This window comes from Vollenhovia emeryi, unplaced genomic scaffold, assembly GCF_000949405.1.
Source record: "Vollenhovia emeryi isolate VEMERY1.0 unplaced genomic scaffold, V.emery_V1.0 DF939256.1, whole genome shotgun sequence".
Lineage (NCBI taxonomy): Eukaryota > Metazoa > Arthropoda > Insecta > Hymenoptera > Formicidae > Vollenhovia > Vollenhovia emeryi.
Window position 1 is genome coordinate 298,173 of NW_011967110.1, and position 17,504 is coordinate 315,676.

At 44.7% G+C, this 17,504-nt stretch overlaps 1 protein-coding gene across 1 annotated transcript in view; it reads right to left on the reverse strand.

Moving 5' to 3' along the window:
* Positions 1–10,841, reverse strand: part of LOC105559735 (T-box transcription factor TBX20-like) — a 57,356-nt gene extending 46,515 nt beyond the window's left edge. The window contains exon 1 of the mRNA XM_012008257.1: positions 10,349–10,841. Within this exon, the coding sequence (XP_011863647.1) occupies positions 10,349–10,841 (493 nt within the window). The remainder of the gene's footprint in view (positions 1–10,348) is intronic.
* Positions 10,842–17,504: the final 6,663 nt, after the last annotated feature.

Consider the following 17,504-nt stretch of genomic DNA (forward strand, 5'->3'; position numbering starts at 1 on the left):
AATAACGTAGGGTAAAGGCGGGCATTATGGCCAGGCGGGTAATATGGCCACAACGCCCGTATTAAATATTCTAAACATTGATAAACATCAATAATGTATAAAAACCAATTATTGTAGCTATTCTTGAAGTTTGGTAACAAAAATCTCTCTATTTTGTTGTTATTTGTGGTTTGGTGCTTCATTGTTCTCTATAACCATCAAAATATACACGTCAAAGTGAGACATGGCACTTCCAACTAAGTAAGATTTTCAAATTAAAACAAAATAATTTTGGCTTTTCTCATTACACATTTCAAAACCTAAACCTTGGCTATATTTTTATAATAAATGTATCGTGCTTTGCCCATTATTTTGATAATTATAATGCACATTATTAAATGTATGCTCGGCGGCTAATATGGCCAGCGACAAAGGTAGCTACTATGGCCAGCGAGTAAACAGAGTATAGAGTACGCCAGTGCTGATAACAGCGAAGAAAGAAAATAGTTATTTCTCACAATTTATTAATAAATTGTGAGAGCACGGCGTTACGTAGAGAGAGTGGACATACAGATACACATTTCTTAAATGTGTACTCGTATGTTTAAAATATTTCAAAGTTCATGTTCTGTACGATTAAAGTAATACTTTACGATTAAAGTAAATACCTCACTTTTGCAAAATATTACTGTTTTGTACACTTTTTTTATAAGTAGTTGGCCATATTATCCACCCCAAGTTTAATATGGCCAAAACGCATACTTTCAGATTCCTTTTTTTTCTTCGAATATGGATAGATTTTAATTGATCAAAACATTTTGTCATCAAAGCTTATTAAATACACTAGAATTTCAGAAAGTTACAAAATAAAAAAACCAGCGGTTTGAAAATTATGACCTCAAATCAAAACTATGGCCATAATACCCGCCTTTACCCTATATTTTTAATGCTCTTCGTTGTGTACCGGGAAGAGTGCAAAGTATAGAAAGAGGGAGATAAATTGTATTTATCGCTAAAACGTACCAAAGTGCTAGTTGCAATCAATTCTGTTCGCGATCGCGCGAGATAAGGTATTTCAAGGAGCTTCCTGCTTTTCCGCTTCTTACGACTTATCGGTTATCATGGCCTCCGCATTGCGACGTCCCCCAGGGGCGTGTACGGCCATAAATTCATTTCAGAATATACCACGCGTTCTCTCAACAACGGGAAAAGTATGGCGATGGCCCAGACCCGAATTCGGCCGCGCGTCTCTCGGCGTATCGCAACGCTCGGTCGACTTCGGGCCAGTTCAGGCCAAACTCAAACAAACTCCGCTGTTGAGATAACAATGTTAAGCGGTGAGCGCGCGGGACCGATAGCGCGCCGAGCTTAATCCCGCAGTTATGCCCGATGAATACCGGTTTCCCCGCGGTACGTAACACATCGGATTTAACGCAAATGTTCGACGGCCGATAGTAAAAATAAATCTTGCCTAACGGCCGTCGATTCCGTCGGTCGACGACACACGGTACTTTCCTCGCTTTAACATCTCATTTAAATTTCTCGCCCGCGAGAGAACGGGCGAGCGTGCGAGCGAGCGAGCGGGCGAAGGTGCAGGAGAACAAATGTCGGCAAACAACGGCATCAAGCAGCACGAGGGCCATCGTGGACAGATTTACATAAGGGCACAGCTATGGCGCGTAAGCGTATTTACCAGGGAAACGGCCGATCGGACTTCGCTGCATTGTTTTCCAGAACTTACGCCGGCAATTTCGATTGTCACGACTCGAATCGCGCTATTAAGCGACTTCTCAATCATTTTATTCCAACAGCGCGATTGCCCGTCTTCTCGATGTAACACGGAGATTCGAGCGTGGACCGTTACCTTAGACTTAGAAAAGAAAAATAGAAAGCTCGTGTGAATCAATTATTAGGCTACAGAAGAAAGAGCGACAGCAGCGATCCATTTTCACGCCAGAGACGTCAAGAAACGATATCCTCAAGTATCTTACACTGTCGACAGATAAACTTTAATTCCCGCATTTATTTCCACGACGGAAATCAGTTTCAAAGATATCGGCCGCAGTTCGTCTGTTGTTCTCTCAATGAAGTAAGAGACAGCGAGTACGTCAAGGGGGTAACCACTTGACGTAATCGTGGGACAGTGTGTCCGAAATCATTATGAAATCCTTACGAAATCCCCGTGTAATCGTTTTGTCTCCATTTTAAAGTTTCATCGCTTGTTAGACGGTAAACATTAAAATGGAAAATTTCATCAGATTGCCAGTATTGATATAAATAAAATGTCAAATTTTAATCGACCTCAGCTGGCCACATTTATTGAATACGCCTTCGCAACGTTTCGACCTTTGGTTTAGGTCCTTTTCAAGTGAGATCTAGGAGTAAATGTTTTACATATAATCTACGTGAAAAGTATATAAACGAATTGTACAGTATCGCAGAAAGATTGTCGAATAAACATTAAACTTGAACATTTTCTCAGCTCGTTTTCCTTTTCTAAAAAAATTTACTCTTTTCAGTGAATATCCAAATATAATGTATTATCCAAGTTCACACCTACAAGCGCGTATTCTTTTCATATCACGACTGAGGTAGTTGCTGTTAGAACAACAGCAAGTTGAAATTTGGAACAATAAATAGTACATAAAAGTACAAAATTACTTTTCGTTAAGACCACGGTTGGACCAGTGGGAAAAGTGGGAGAGCAAGGAAACACGTTTTCTACCTAACCGAATACTGCAATTATTCTGCAACTGAAATTACTTCTGCAAGCAAATACTTGTTGGTAAAATAAGAAAAATATATTTTGAGGAAATCTAACAGCTCTTTGAGGTTCAACAACGTCACATATTTTTAAACGTGCGCATAAGAGAAAATGAATTGCAATTAGATGAGATTATTTGTAATCAGATGAAATGAAGTCATGTAATCGGTGGGGCAACATTTTAGCTATTGGTTAACCCCCTGGAGTACGTAGCTTTTTCCATCTTGGCAGGAAATCTGTCTGATTTGCGCGACGAATGTAACTCAATGAAAGAAGTTGAACGCGACGAAGTTTCGCGGGATCGCAGATTTCCCTCGCACACCCTCTCGACGCGCCGTACGCGTCCGCATTTGCGTGTGTCCGCCGGAGAGGAGAGCCCGATTCATGCCGCCGTTTGCCGGAGTTTATTTGGGAATGGCGGCCCGTTTCCGTGGGTGAATTGCAGCGAGTCCGACCGTAAATTTCGCGCCGCGTAGGATCTTCGTGGGCGATTATTCGCCGCGGGCGTCCAAGATACGCGATGATGAAACCGAACACCATCGGGTCTCGTTCGGACGTCTGGCTGGGGCCCGGAGAGCGGCCACGGCCGTTTCCAGAATTCCGATGGGACACCTCACCTGGCCGGGCTCATACGCGGTGCACAACGGGGTTTTTTTTTTCGGGCCTCGCCTCGCCCGGGCCCCGGTGCTCGCCACTACGTATTTCACTGCGCACCATCGAAATGTCAATTACGCCCTTCCGGTAGCCGGTGCCGTAAAACGAGATAAGCGCAAGGACTATTTGTCAAGTCTATTTAAAAAGATCGGCCAAGCATTGGCCGCAATGTAAGTTGTAGGCCGATTAATTCTTGTGAAACAAACCGCCCTAAAAATATACCACCGTAATGTGGATACGTGAGATACGCTTGCATAATCATATTCAAGAATAAACTGTGATAAAATATCGCAGTAACTGGAAGTGTAACTCCCGCATCTGTGCCGATGCGATAAATTGTTGTGAATTATACGTTGTAAATTCAGGCATGTGCCTACTCGAAGATGAAATGTTAAATATCGCCGTAATAATCTCTCAATTAAGAACACGGTAACATTTATTATTGCCTCGATGTTTACTTCGATCGGTCACACATTTTTACGCATTTATATACGTGCACTATAAATATGTATCCGTCTTCCTCTCTCTCTCTCTTCGTAGCCACGCCACTCGTTTGCGCCCAGTGAATAGGATCGATTTTCAAAGATTGAGTATTGATTAAGTTAAATTTGAGCATTCCTAGCCGCGACTCGGATTTCATTGACGTATAACGAACGTTAAATAATTCATTAGCGCAGCGGCAATTTATGCGCGAGGATCGAATAGTTTCGGGTCTTGTTGTTCGCCCGCCGTTTCGTTTAATGGACCAACTCGAAGCACGACGCCGGTCGATTAATCGAAAATTTGTGATTCTAAGCAAAATTTGCGCTTGACACGCTCACAATTAGGCACGACACGTGTTTCTGAATAATGCAGCGTTTCTTATCTCGTCCGTGAGTAAATTCTGCCTATGTTTCCATAGTCAATAGCCGATGAAGTGTATTTCGATAGTGAATCATGGCGAATTAGCGGGATTATTCCCCACCCATCACGATGTAAAGCTAACAGACACGCGCGAAAATAAATTGTTGAAATAGAAATGTATACCTCGCCCACATATCTGAATCGATTATTTCGACAAGATAACACGTGCTGAAAAGCAAATTTATAGAAAGAGACCTACTTATTTCAAGGAGTGTAAACATTTTCCCTCGCTTCTACAAATGCAAAACGGATATCTTAGTTGTCTCGCGACAGTAATGCCCAAAAGTTTCCTTCCAGACAGGAACCGGCACTCAATTATTACAATGCTATATCTTGATGCAATATTGTTCTAAAGAATACACTTGCGATTAATACATAATGTAAAATAGATTCGAAGGATTGTAGTTTGAGGCGCTGTTTTGCCACATCTGTTACACTACACTACATGTCTACTACATAATTCTTCCCATTTTTCAGTTTTAACTGTTTATATTGTTGAAACGGAACGGTCAATAATTTTAGATTTGTTTTCCAGTTATTCGTCCTATTTTACTTTACAACATATTTGTTTCTTATGCAAATCTCACTCACCGTTAAGCTTAAAAAAAATGTACCGTCATTTGCGTTTGCAAACGCAAATGATTAATATTTTAACACATAATAATATGTGTAAATAATATTTCACGTATAATATTACAACGAATTATATTGCCACGTGTAATAATATTTTTAACGTGTTTTACACGTAATATTTCGTGTAACATAGCAAACTTTAACATTTCTTTTTCGAACTTTGATACGGTCAATTTTAATTTAATTAGTCTTAGTTTGCACGCATTAGTGTAAAGAATAAACTGTGAAGATTTGAAACACTTCTCACATAAATGACTTTACGAAATAACTATCTTAATGACTTCTGAAATTCCGCGTGGTTCTGTGCAAACAAGATTTATATTTGTTGAACAATTTGTCACGTCTTCGAAATGTATTTATTCATCTTAATTATTGACCTACACCTGATAATCAACTCAATTGTTCCCGCTTACTCATGCGCCTAGCATAACTGATTTCCATTGAAACAAATCACAATAGGTATTTCGGATACCATTGTCGCACAAACGAGTTTCTAAAGCGACGAAATGCCGCGGTCAGGCGCGCGCTCTCATCTCTCGCATAAAATATTCGCGGCTGATTATTTCGCGAGAACGAATTTCGACGATTTAGGCGACCGCATTGTTTGCCATTCCATTCACGCCGGCGCGCGTTAAATAATTCATTAATGCCGATATAATTTACGGTCGTTATCCGAACTACGAAAACATTGGCGTCGAATTTGCCACAATCCAATCTCCATTATCAGATGCATAGTCAAATGCTCCGTGAACGATTTTCGGAAGAAACGCCTCGGAAGAAAATGCTGGCGCGCCTAACTTCGATTAAGTCAATCGCAAAAAAAAAGTATCGATTCGTAAGATAATATTATAAATATATTTTTTACACACCGGATATATAATTGAAAACATTTAATTCGCTTCTTCTATATTATATTAAACATTTATATTGTCATTAATATAGACAGGTTGGAGTTATCAATTTCAATATTATTCATGTTGCTAAGTAATTAATCAAACAAATTATATATCATAGCATAATTATGAAAATATACAATAATGATAGTCACAAATCACATGGATCTGTCAAAGTTAAATTAGCAAGACTTTACCCTCATGAATTCGGTATGTAACAGTTAACGTAATTGAATCGTAGAAGTCTCTTTTTGTTCAAAGAACACAGTGGACTTTCTTGAAAAAAAAATTCCATTATTTCGCTCACATTAAAAATGAATAATCTAGGTCTATTTATAACAGGAGAGAGAGAGAGAGCGCGCAATCGAGTTATCGATTACTTAAAAAAAAATGTTCACACGTATAAAATACAGCAAAATTATTAGAAATAATGATACACTTGGATGATAATAATAATTGCTATCACACTTTTACCGCAATAACAATAATAATTCCCTTATCATGTACGCCAATTTCCGTGCATATCGAGCGACTCTCCAGTAGCTATTTAGGTCGATTTACCTTCCATTTATGAGATATAGCTATCCAAATGTGCGCGACGGATTACGGAGTGACTTCACCGCGCGAATCCCCGCTCCGGGCGCCTTTTTCGGTCGTTAAAAGAAACGAAAGTGACGGGCCATTATCCCGTTTCCCCACAAAAACGATCCGCTTTCGTCCCCAGCTACGAGCCGCGGCCCTCGCCGGTCATTTATCTCGATAATGACAGTTCGGAACAATTTCTATATTAGAGGGCCTCATTAGAGCGCCGCGCCAGCTTGTAATTTACCTCGTCGACATTTTTACGTCCGCAAATGCGCGAATTAAAACGCGATGGCGAACGTGTATTTCTACATTCGTCGCGCCTTAGCGCTCAACCCTTTGCTTCGTCGCGAGTATGTTTTAAAAAGGAAAGACTCTAGTTGTTGGCAGATGTCTTGGACGAAGATAAAGCAGCGGAACGATTGTCGCAAACGGTTCCTGTGCCGTAATAGATTTGCTGTCGTAAAAAAGGCTGCCCCAATTAATATTACCAACCTTTATGGATTTCCTATGCGCAATGTCTCGGCGATATAATGTATATAACTTAATTTATTGTGTATCAATAGTATGTGTACAAGTAAAAGCTTGATCAAATTATATTCAAAAATATTATAACTGTCATACAAGTATAATAATTTTATCAGTACCTGCGCTATTACGTGGTAACGCGAGGTATCGGTGCAATATTACTCGTTAAAAAAATTTTTGTGATGACGTCTAACGGAATAGAGGCTATATACGTTGACAATTGTCGGCTCGCACGTAATCATAGTCCAACTTTCGACGTGCGTCTCATCGGCGCTTCCGGAATTAATACTTAAACGCGAGAAGACACCGAGCGGGGAAACTTTCCGCGCAATTCACTCTCGGTCGAGGAGGTTGTCGCCGTATTTTATTTCCCGGCGCCAAGACACGTCTCGTTCGTTTCTCAAGAGCCTCGCTGGCGAGTCTGAGAATCAACCATAAGCGTCTGTAACACTCACTTTCGCATTGATACTTCGATGGTTAACATAAAAAAAAAGGAAAATATTGTAAGCGATGATTGAAAAATATTCTCCATTTTCATATAACTGGAAGAAGGTTTGGAAACTGAAGGGAGGGAAGGACCTCTTTTATATTTCAGGGCAGACTATTTGCATTCCATAATGTTGAATAGTTGACGAGTAATTTTGTGTTACTCGCGAATTCCATTATAATGTTAAAGTATTTAAACTAGGCGCGCAGTTTTCACCGCTCCCTACGTTTCACATATTTCGCAATCGTCGTCGCTCATCCGCGCGTCGAGACGCTCCAAAAGGATCGGAATATGAGCAATACGCGCGATAAATGTTAATGGTCGAAAATTAATTGGCAAGTTTTTAACGGGGCAATAAAAATAATGAGCCATGACGGCGGACAGGTAGGCCGGGGGATACGACGCAAAAATCGCGCGATAGACTGGCCGCTCCATTTTCGTCGGGAATGGCCGCATTAAATGTTATGGATGGCCGTACCGAAAGGGGTGAGCGATTTTTCTTCAAGTTAATGCGCCACGGTAAGAGAGGTGCACCGCGTGAAGAGAGTTATGACTCGCACAATATCATGCCAGAGCAATGCCGATGCGACCCCGCGAGAAGCGCGATAACAATAAACGTAATAGTACAATGAAGCTGCTGACCGTTAATGAACGATGACTTCCAGGTTCTCAAATATCTCGTAAGGGCTCGGGCGACTTGGCGACAAGTGTATCGATCGAAGTGTATGACTTGTCACTTTAATAAATGATATTCCAAGAGTTCAATCTGTTATATACATATTCAATTATAAATACTGTCGTGGAACATTGTTAAATGTGTTATCATCTTGCGTTAAATAAATAGATGTGTGATATACTGTGCAGCTAATCATCGTAGCAAAACAGCGAATAATTATGTTGCGGTAAAACATGGAAAATTGAGGTATCTAGCGATTTTAATGGATTTGTTGTTGCGAGAAAATTAATGCTTATTTTTGGCGACCGCGCTCGTATTTCTTCAGGTATTTTCTAATAATAAAGTTAAAGTTGCGACATTAATAATAATTGCAGTGGGCACAGACGAGTAATAGCGCGTTGATATACCAACGTGAAATGTCAATTACGCGAGTGTAGTAGACTAATGAGCCCTCGCGAGCCAAGAGAATGGTGAATTTATATCACGAAATTTTCGGAGAAATGAATGCGATCAAAGTTAATATTACTAAAATGTATCCCGCATGATCACATTTAACACCTTCAACACGAACCGAACAAATTGTCACTGCATCAAAGATTTTGTTTTAATGGTTGAATTATTGATGAAAATTAAATGTTATAGTAGCTTCATTAAAATGTGTGTAAACTGCGCAGGTACGCAAAAGTCGGAAGATATGTGGAGTTAATTGCACGTTCAATTGCAAAAATTATTTGTTCCTTGATATTTAAAGGTAATTCTGCGTCGCGCATACTTTCCTATCCGAGTTAGATATTTTATTGTGCGCAATTAAAGGAAGAAATGTCACTTATTGGAGTAACACAAAAGTCAGCAAATGCAAGGTATTCGGTGCGTGACATCTACCACACGATTCCTATTTAAACAAAAGGAAGATACTTAATGATTCACGTAACAGTAACGACGCAACACGCGATGCGTTGCATCGAGGCTTTCGAAGCCAATTAATTTTTATCGGCAAAACGCGCGTAATTAAGACGCTCGTAAAGTTTACACGGATATTACAAATCGTACCATCGATTGCGAAAGGATTGTATGAAAATTTCAAAAAGCAATATATAACAATGGTACAACAATCACGTGCGCACGAAGAAATCGTGCTCGCTTGATAATTTATAATAATTTTGATTCAAAATAAAAATATATGCAAGTAATCGCCTATAAGTTACTCGCACAACTTTGATGAAAGTCACTTCAAATATAGTTCTTGAAAAAGTTAAATATATTTAAGATAAATTGTCAGCGAACGTTCCTTATTAGAATTTAATGTAGATCTGTCAAAGACACGTTGAAAAAAAAACAGAATAAACATGATGGAACGAGGAATAATACATCCGTAATCATGTAAAACCGAGTAGCAGCCAGTAACTGACAATAACTTTTTACTCTCCTGAGAAAGAAAATTTGGAGAACTACTGGAAACTTGTATTCTTGGTATTTAGACCACAAAGACAAAAATGTAGTTTTGAATACGAAGTTGTTGCCCTCCTACACTTGGTAAACCACTTTGAACGGGAAAATAATAAATTAGCCCTTAGAACGTCTACTTTCCACCTTCGAACAATCTTATTTTGCTATTGGCACTGCTTATAGAATAGAAACTTTATTACACTTCAGCTTGTGCCAAGAAGTGTGACATAGTTTACAATCTCCATACTTAAACCATTGAAGCCTTTCATCCTTTCGCGCACTACTACGTAAAATCTACTACTCCCTATGATCCGATCGTCTGTTTTCTCTAAAATTTCTCTCTCTCTCTCTCTCTCTCTCTCTCTCTCTCTCTCTCTTTCTCTCTTCTTCAATCTTCTCGTCTCTCTTTCTCTTTATTCTTAACCTTTCTTCCTCATGTCCCTCTCATTCATCGTTTCTTTCCCTCTCATATCCTGTCCTTCAAGTGCTCATTCTACCGCTGCCCAACTAACATTGCTTCACGTTCTCTACAGGTCACTTCTAAATTCGTTATACGTCAGAAAGTCCTTGTTAAGGCCTAAACACACATGGAAACTTAAACAGTAAGTGTTAGGAAAGGTAACCAATGACAGTCAAAAGCGTAAATAATTATTTTAAAACTTAAGCAACTCCGAAAACTCCGATTGATTGAAATTCCTAGGTTCCAAGTACTGCTGCTTAAGTTTGTTCATGTGTTCAGGCCCTCGGAACGATTTGCTCCGGAATCTCGATTGAGTTCGACGACTGACTACGAAGAGACTCACCGTGCTGATGCAACTTGCCACCTCCGACGGCTTGCTGCTGCGAATGTTTAGGATGATGCGGCTGTTGTTGCTGTTGTTGCTGTTGCTGCTGCTGCTGCTGCTGTTGCTGCTGCTGTTGCTGCTGGCGTGAATCCCGCGCCATGATCGCAGCGATGCTGAAGTCAGTTGCGCATTGACGGTTCGAGTTACAGTTGTTGTTGAGATTGTTCAGGAGGCTGCTGTTCGGCGACGGGCTCGAGCTCTCGTCGCCGTCGTCACCGGCGCATCCGGACAGGCCGGTGGGTACCGCGGGGGCGGCGGTGCCCTCGCCCTGCATCTTTCTGCCCAGGTAGAGGTGATGTCGGGATTCCTCGTCGTCCTCCTCGCTGCCGGCTCCTCCGGCACCACCGCCACCGCCGCCGCCTCCGCCACCACCGCCGCCACCGTCGCCGAACGAGGTCAGTGTCAGTCCGTTTCTCTTCCTACCGGCGAGGCCTCGCGACTCCAGCAACATCACCTCGCGCGCTGCTTCCTGGGCCACGTGGGGTCTATCGGTAAACTAGTCGAGGCGCGTCTCGAGGCGGGCGTCGCTTGGCGTCGTGACGTCGCTACGGGCGTTGTCGTGCGTCACGGCGGTGCCAATTATCGCGACGCCGGTGATCGCTGTCGGGCAGACGGTGCGCGTTTCTATCCTCGGTACGCGAGCACCGCTCAAGCGGCATCAGCATCCTCTCCTCCGAACGCGCAAATCAGCTCCGACTCCCCGCTGTCGACATGCGCGCGTATACGCGTGCGAGGAGGTGACAGCGCGCGTGCACGCACGTGCGCGTGGAGGAGGCTGCGAGCGGAATCGGGCACGGATTGGTCGGTCGCGATCGCCGCGTACGTTGCGCGGCCAATGGAGTGCGGAGTAAACGCTGCAACTGATCGGGATCCTTATCGGCACGGCGATAAGAATCGTAGCACAACACTAAAAACTATGCGCCAAATAGCTAGCCGTATCGTTGAGCGATCGGCGACAGGCGTGTGTGATCCGGAGCAATCGACGTCGGCGAACGATGGCTGAAGGAGCACTCCATCAATAGTGCGAGACTCGTGGAAAAGCTAACGTCGTCACCGGGGGACACCAATCGCTCCTCTATCGCGCGTGTGAAAAAGCGGAGCTGCTCCGATGTGTATCGTTTACACTCCAGGCCGCGCGCGAAGCGAAACGTGGCGCGGACAGAGCAGGGAACGACAGACCGACCGGTTGCCCGACAGACTGACCCGCGCCACCGCCGGTCGCCTCTTCGTTTCGACCCCCATCCCCCCCTCCCAGAGCGATCGAGCTCGGTCGGACGAGCCGAAGGGACGGTAAAACATGAGCGGGAACGAGAGGAGAGAATACCCAGCGGGCGCCGATGGGCGGTTCCTTGGCACGCTCCTCCTCCGCGATCAGCGCCCAGCTCCGCCTGCAGGCTCTCGCCCGCATGAAGCCCACCTCGAGGTTCGCCTAAACGTTATTACCGCGTCGTTCTTCCTCTCGTCTCCGCGCGTTCCTTCTCTTTCTCTCGCGCCCATGTCAGACCGAAACTGCCAACCGGGAGCCGACGATACATACAAACACGCGCGAGCGTCCACAGGAGGAGTCTCTCTCTCGGTCAGCCGGCGGTGGTCGTCGCCGCCGTCGTCCTCGTCCTCGTCGTCGTCTTCGTCATCATCGTAGTCGTCATCGTAGTCGTCGCTGCTCACCCAGGTCGTCTCTCCTCGTCTCACGTCGCTTTTTTCCACACTCTCTGTCTCTTCCCACCCCTCTTTCCCTCCCTCCCACCCCCCACCCCCTCCTCTCTCTCTCTCTCTCTTCCTCGCGTCCTTGTCCCTTCTTCCTCGCGCTTCTTCCTTTCGCCCTCTCCTCTTCCCGCCCCTCCCAAAGCGTGGCAACCCGTCCCGCCCGTCGCGCTCGCACGCTCGACGTCCACACGTACAGAACGAGGTAGGGTGGCGGTATTATGGTCTCGTACGCGCCATCCAGCCACGGCAGCTGCCATTTTTTCTTACGAGAGGGGGGCAATTGCTGACAGGGACCGCTTTCCTCCGCGCTAGTATGCCGCGACTCTCGCCTCTCTTTCTCTCTTCCGTCTTCTCTCTCGCTCTCTCCCTCTGTCTCTCTCTGTCTCTCTCTCTCTCTCTCTCTCTCTCTCTCTCTCCCTCTCTCGCGCTCCGCCGCTCTCTCGAGCGCAATTTATTGTTTTACTGGCGGAGCTTTAAACACGACCGAACGACGGTGGCGGCGGCGGCTTCAGCGTCAGCGTCAGCGGCGACCGCGGCTAACGCAGGTGGGTGGTTAGCTCGCTGCTGGCTAGCTGACTGGCTGGGCGGTGGATAGGCGGGTGGGTGGCGGTTGCTCTGGCGGCTCGTCTCGGCTGGGCTCGTCGAATGGGGGCGTGGGAGTACATCGTCGTGCACTTCTCTGGGAAATCCCGTCAACGTCTACTACCGGCGGCTATGCCACACTTCGCCGATCGTGCTCTTATTATTTCCCATCCCGCTCTCCCTGCTGCGTACTCGCTATCTTTCGAATCTCCCTCGCTCCGAACGGTGTCTCTCGACATCCGCGGATATGGTATCGCGAAAGTGCGGCGCGTCTCGCAGCGATTAGAACGCTCGCGATTCCCGTCAATCGTTCAATTGCCTTTGTCCGCCCGAGGCAGCATGCGTTTACCTTAACACAGGTCACGTCACGTGTACACAATGTTTTTATACACTGAAAAAAATTTCTGGTTGAATATGGACGAATCAGATAATTCCTTTAGGATTTACCAGAATTCCTTTAGGATTTACCAGAATTCCTGTAATCCTACAGAAATTCTGGTAAATCCTAAAGGAATTCTGGTAAATCCTAAAGGAATTATCTGATTCGTCCATATTCAACCAGAAATTTTTTTTAGTGTACATTCCCTATTTATATCTCCGTCTATCTCCGTGATCCTTTATATAAAATCTTTACAGTTTTTGCAATCTTTATAAAAGTTTATACTTGTAACACATTTACGAGAGCTATAAGTGAAGACAGGATAGAAATACCGTTGTAGAAGCCCAAATTGCACTGTGAGTATAATAAAATCATCTCATTCTTTATATTATTTTTAAAGATATACGCAAGGGATGTCAATCGATTCCTGGCATAATGCCGTCTATAAATATATTGAGCACGATTTAAGTTGAAGACCTGGAAATTCGTTCGGACATTCATTCTTAATTCATAGAGCCTCTCCGTTGCTTCGCGAGGATCGTTTTGTTTTCCTTCTTATTTCTCAACACGGCTACCCCCGCCAGTTATTTCTTGAGAGGCGAACAATTGGATACGCGAAATGAGAAGAACCGAATCGAGATCCTCGCCAAGCCGCATCGATCCGCGATCCGGTAGGATCACTTGGCCCCGCGTCCGTATCCACGGAGGACCCTCGAAATCTCCTTTTATCCCTCCCCGTCGCGATTCGGCGCGCTATTAACGTCGTTATTGCCGTTTGTCGAGGAGCCGGGGAGTGCGCGTGCGCCAGCAGCTGCAATGCCGAACTGCTTTTTCCGCTGGGCGATTCTCCGACAGAAGTATTACGGTAGAAATAACGTTATCCTCGGCCGGAACGAGCGTCGAAGATGAATGGGGGTTGGAGCCCGCTTACCCTGCATCGCCGGCGCTTTTTCCTCCGCCCCTCGCCCCGTCGCCTACACCCCCGGGATATTATTTCGTCGAATATCTCGCGAGTCGTTTCGAACGCACAGCATTTCGCTCGAGATAAGTCTTGGCTTTAACCGCTCCGTATCCCCGTAAAAAAAAAACCCCCCCTCGAAATCGTTAAATCTCGCGCACGAAGCAACGCAGTTATATTTCTCTATTACGATTAAATCGTCGATTGTAATTGGATTGAATGTCAGAAAGGGAAACGGTAGGGGCGGCCAACCTTGCGGGATACGCGATGCAACGGTGTGTACTTGGGATAAATAATTTTTTCATACACTGAAAAAAAAATCTGTTAGATTCAACCAGACGTCTGTTAGAAAATGGACGAATCAGAATTCCCTTTAGGATTTACCAGAATTCCTTTAGGATTTACCATGAAAGATATTTCATAACCAGAAGTTTGGTAGACTTTACTACAAATCTGGTAAATCCTAAAGGGAATTCTGATTCGTCCATTTTCTAACAGATGACTGGTTGAATCTACCAGATTTTTTTTTCAGTGTACAACCATCGCGGACGAATGAAACGTTATATTATTGCAAAACCGTCTAGATCTTTCAACATCCCCCTCGTCGCACGAGATCCCCGAGCGTCGCGAATCTCCCGAATTATCGGTTGCAATTAGAAAGAGTTGATGCACTCGGTAATCTCTCTCGCGGCCAAGCGCGGCGGTGCGAAAACGCAAAATTACCACTGGCAAGTGCGCAAAATAATTAACGTCGCGCTAAAGGCGGTACGAGGCGGTTAACGAAGAGAAGCGGCGCGCTCGAAAATAAGAAGGTATTCGGCGCGCAGGCGGAGGCATATTACCCCGGATATTATTATAATAAAGCAGGAAATTACCTCGTGTGATAAATGCGCGGGTAGCGATGCGGCCTCGTAAATTATATCATCAGCGGATTATCGTAATTACACAGCGCGGCATATCGCGAGTGAAACAACGCGCAATGCCGTTGTGTTGTTGCTGCCGCTGCGGGGGGGGGGGGTAGAGGGGGATAGGAGGAGGGAAGGGGGTGGCGGGGGGAGGGGAGAGAGGGGTCTGAAAATCTCGCGATTCGCGCGGTGCGTTCTGCCATTATCCCGCGGGTGGTAAACGTAATCGTTCGCGCACAAATTGCGAGCCGTGCGAAACAGTTAATCGAGGCGTGACGCGATTCGGCGGCCCGATATATTTATGCGCGATCGGATATCGATCCCGCTTTTATCTCGGCGACCGGAAGCGGCCGGCGCGCTCTCGCGGTTATCGTGTTATCGGTCCCTCGACTTTCGACGAGGCTGCGCGCGCTCGATTCGGGCGCGCGCGGTCGCGTCTGCGGCCCCGATCGAGTTAATTCAATTAATCGATCCGGCGCGGCGCCGCGCCGAAGCGCCGGGGATCGCTAATTTCGGCGCCCGCGAAAGCGCGAGAATAAAACAGCTAAAAATTCCCCGCCGGTGCGATCCGCGCCGGCTATAATTTTCTATGTTAAGTGTCCTGACAATTGAGCCATAAATAAAAGTTCCATTAGCATGGCGGGGGATAAAAATTGATTAAAAACTGATTACAGCGAAACTTTGTTGTGTTTATCTATATCTTTCAATTAGTTTGCCAAATTACTTTCAATCCCGAATATCGGGTGAATTGTAACGAACGCACGTTTCTCTTAGATCGACGAGTAAAAAGAGGATCGACGTGCGAAGGGCGGCTATAATTAGCGCAATAAAAATCTTGTTGGGCTTAATAAGCGTCGAGAACGCGTGTCTTGTTTCCCTAACGAAGTCGCCCGATGTAATTATTGCCAGGCCGCGCGGCGAAGAATAGTGATTCTCTATTCGCAATTAGCATCCTATGCGCAACGCGTGCGGGGGCAAAACCCGGCGCGACCGAAACCCGCCGCACTGATTCCGCGATCCGATCTGCGCGAACACCAGTAATTAGACGTGCCTGCGAAAGGCGACGCGCAACGCACGACCGGTGTCAATTAGCGGTGGTATAACGACGTGAGCGGTTAACTAATTACATGCGCGGTATGCACTTTTATGCCCGCCGGACGATCAAGATCGAACCGGAGACCTTAATTAATCATACGCTTCTTCAGCCTTTCGTGACGTGACTACTGTATTCCCGCATCAACGATTAACGCCTTATTATTGAAGCTGCCATTCTTCCCCGGCCCCAAGTTTCACGACCCAAAATGCGCACGAGAAACACAAGAGATATATCCCGTATAATCGGCAATAATTTTACAACCGCAATCTGCAGCGTTTATAAAAACACTGAAAAAAAATTTTGCTTCGCTACCGGAGCTAATCATGGTTTGCCGAAAATATCTTGCTGCTACAGCTACAAATTTCTGAACCACAGCAAACGGTTTGCTGTCGCACCTAACACAATAGGCATAGCAGGAAAATATTTAGCTGTTAAAACTAAATATGAGCTAGTCGTATTTTACAACTGATATATAGTTGCCACGTTTAGTTGCCACATTTAGTTCTTGGCTACAGGCAGCTACATTTCTCTTTCCGTGAATACAGAGTTTGTCCCGACACAGAAAAGGTTTGTGGGGGTAACTTGAAGGGTTAAACGCGAAAGATATTGCCCGAAATTACTCTTTTTCGCGAATGCCGCGCGAAATTGTTCGCCCGTCCTCACGCGAGACCGTTTAACTTTTCGAGGAGTTTAATTTCATTTACGCCCGTCCGTCAACAACATTTACGCTGGCAGGCCGGGCGGGCGCGTAAACGCAGCATCTTGCGAGCTTCTAAAAAGCCCACGCCTCACCGTGTATCAAAGAGAATACCGCCGCGCCGCTTCCGGTCGTTCGGCTCTTCCGCCCACCGCCGCGGCTTTTTCGTCCCAAATAATCTGCCGCCGCCGCACGGCGGCGGTTATTGCCTACATTACGATCAGGTGAACCCGTTTAATACTCGTAGACCAGCGAAAACCACTTCAAAGGACCGCGTCGAAACAGACGCGTTCCGGCGCGACCTTTGTAACTTTATGTATCTTCAGCGCTGCGCGGTAAAAAAGATCTTTCTCGACCCCGCGGTGCCGTGAGCGGACAGGCGGATAAATTTGGTCGACGAATGGATAATGTAAATTGAATTTTTGATATTTTTGCAAGACTATTTCTAGAGAATCTCTTACGTATATCAAAGACACGTTTAAATAAACCTAAAATATAGCCTTAAAACATTAACTAGAATTTTAATCTCTAATATTGTATGGGGCCCGTGTAAAAAGCGTACTATCTAAAATTATATTCCAATAAGTATTTTAATTCATCTGTTTTTAAAGTTCATTTCATCTTCAATACATTTTTCTAACAATTAATCTTCGTATCCTAATATATAATTTATTTCTATGTAGCATAACAAAAAATCTTTACACACGTTCTTATTTTTCCCCCTTCCAAAAATTGTATCGCTTCACACACATAGAAGTAAATAGATTCAGACTACTGCTAATAATCGATT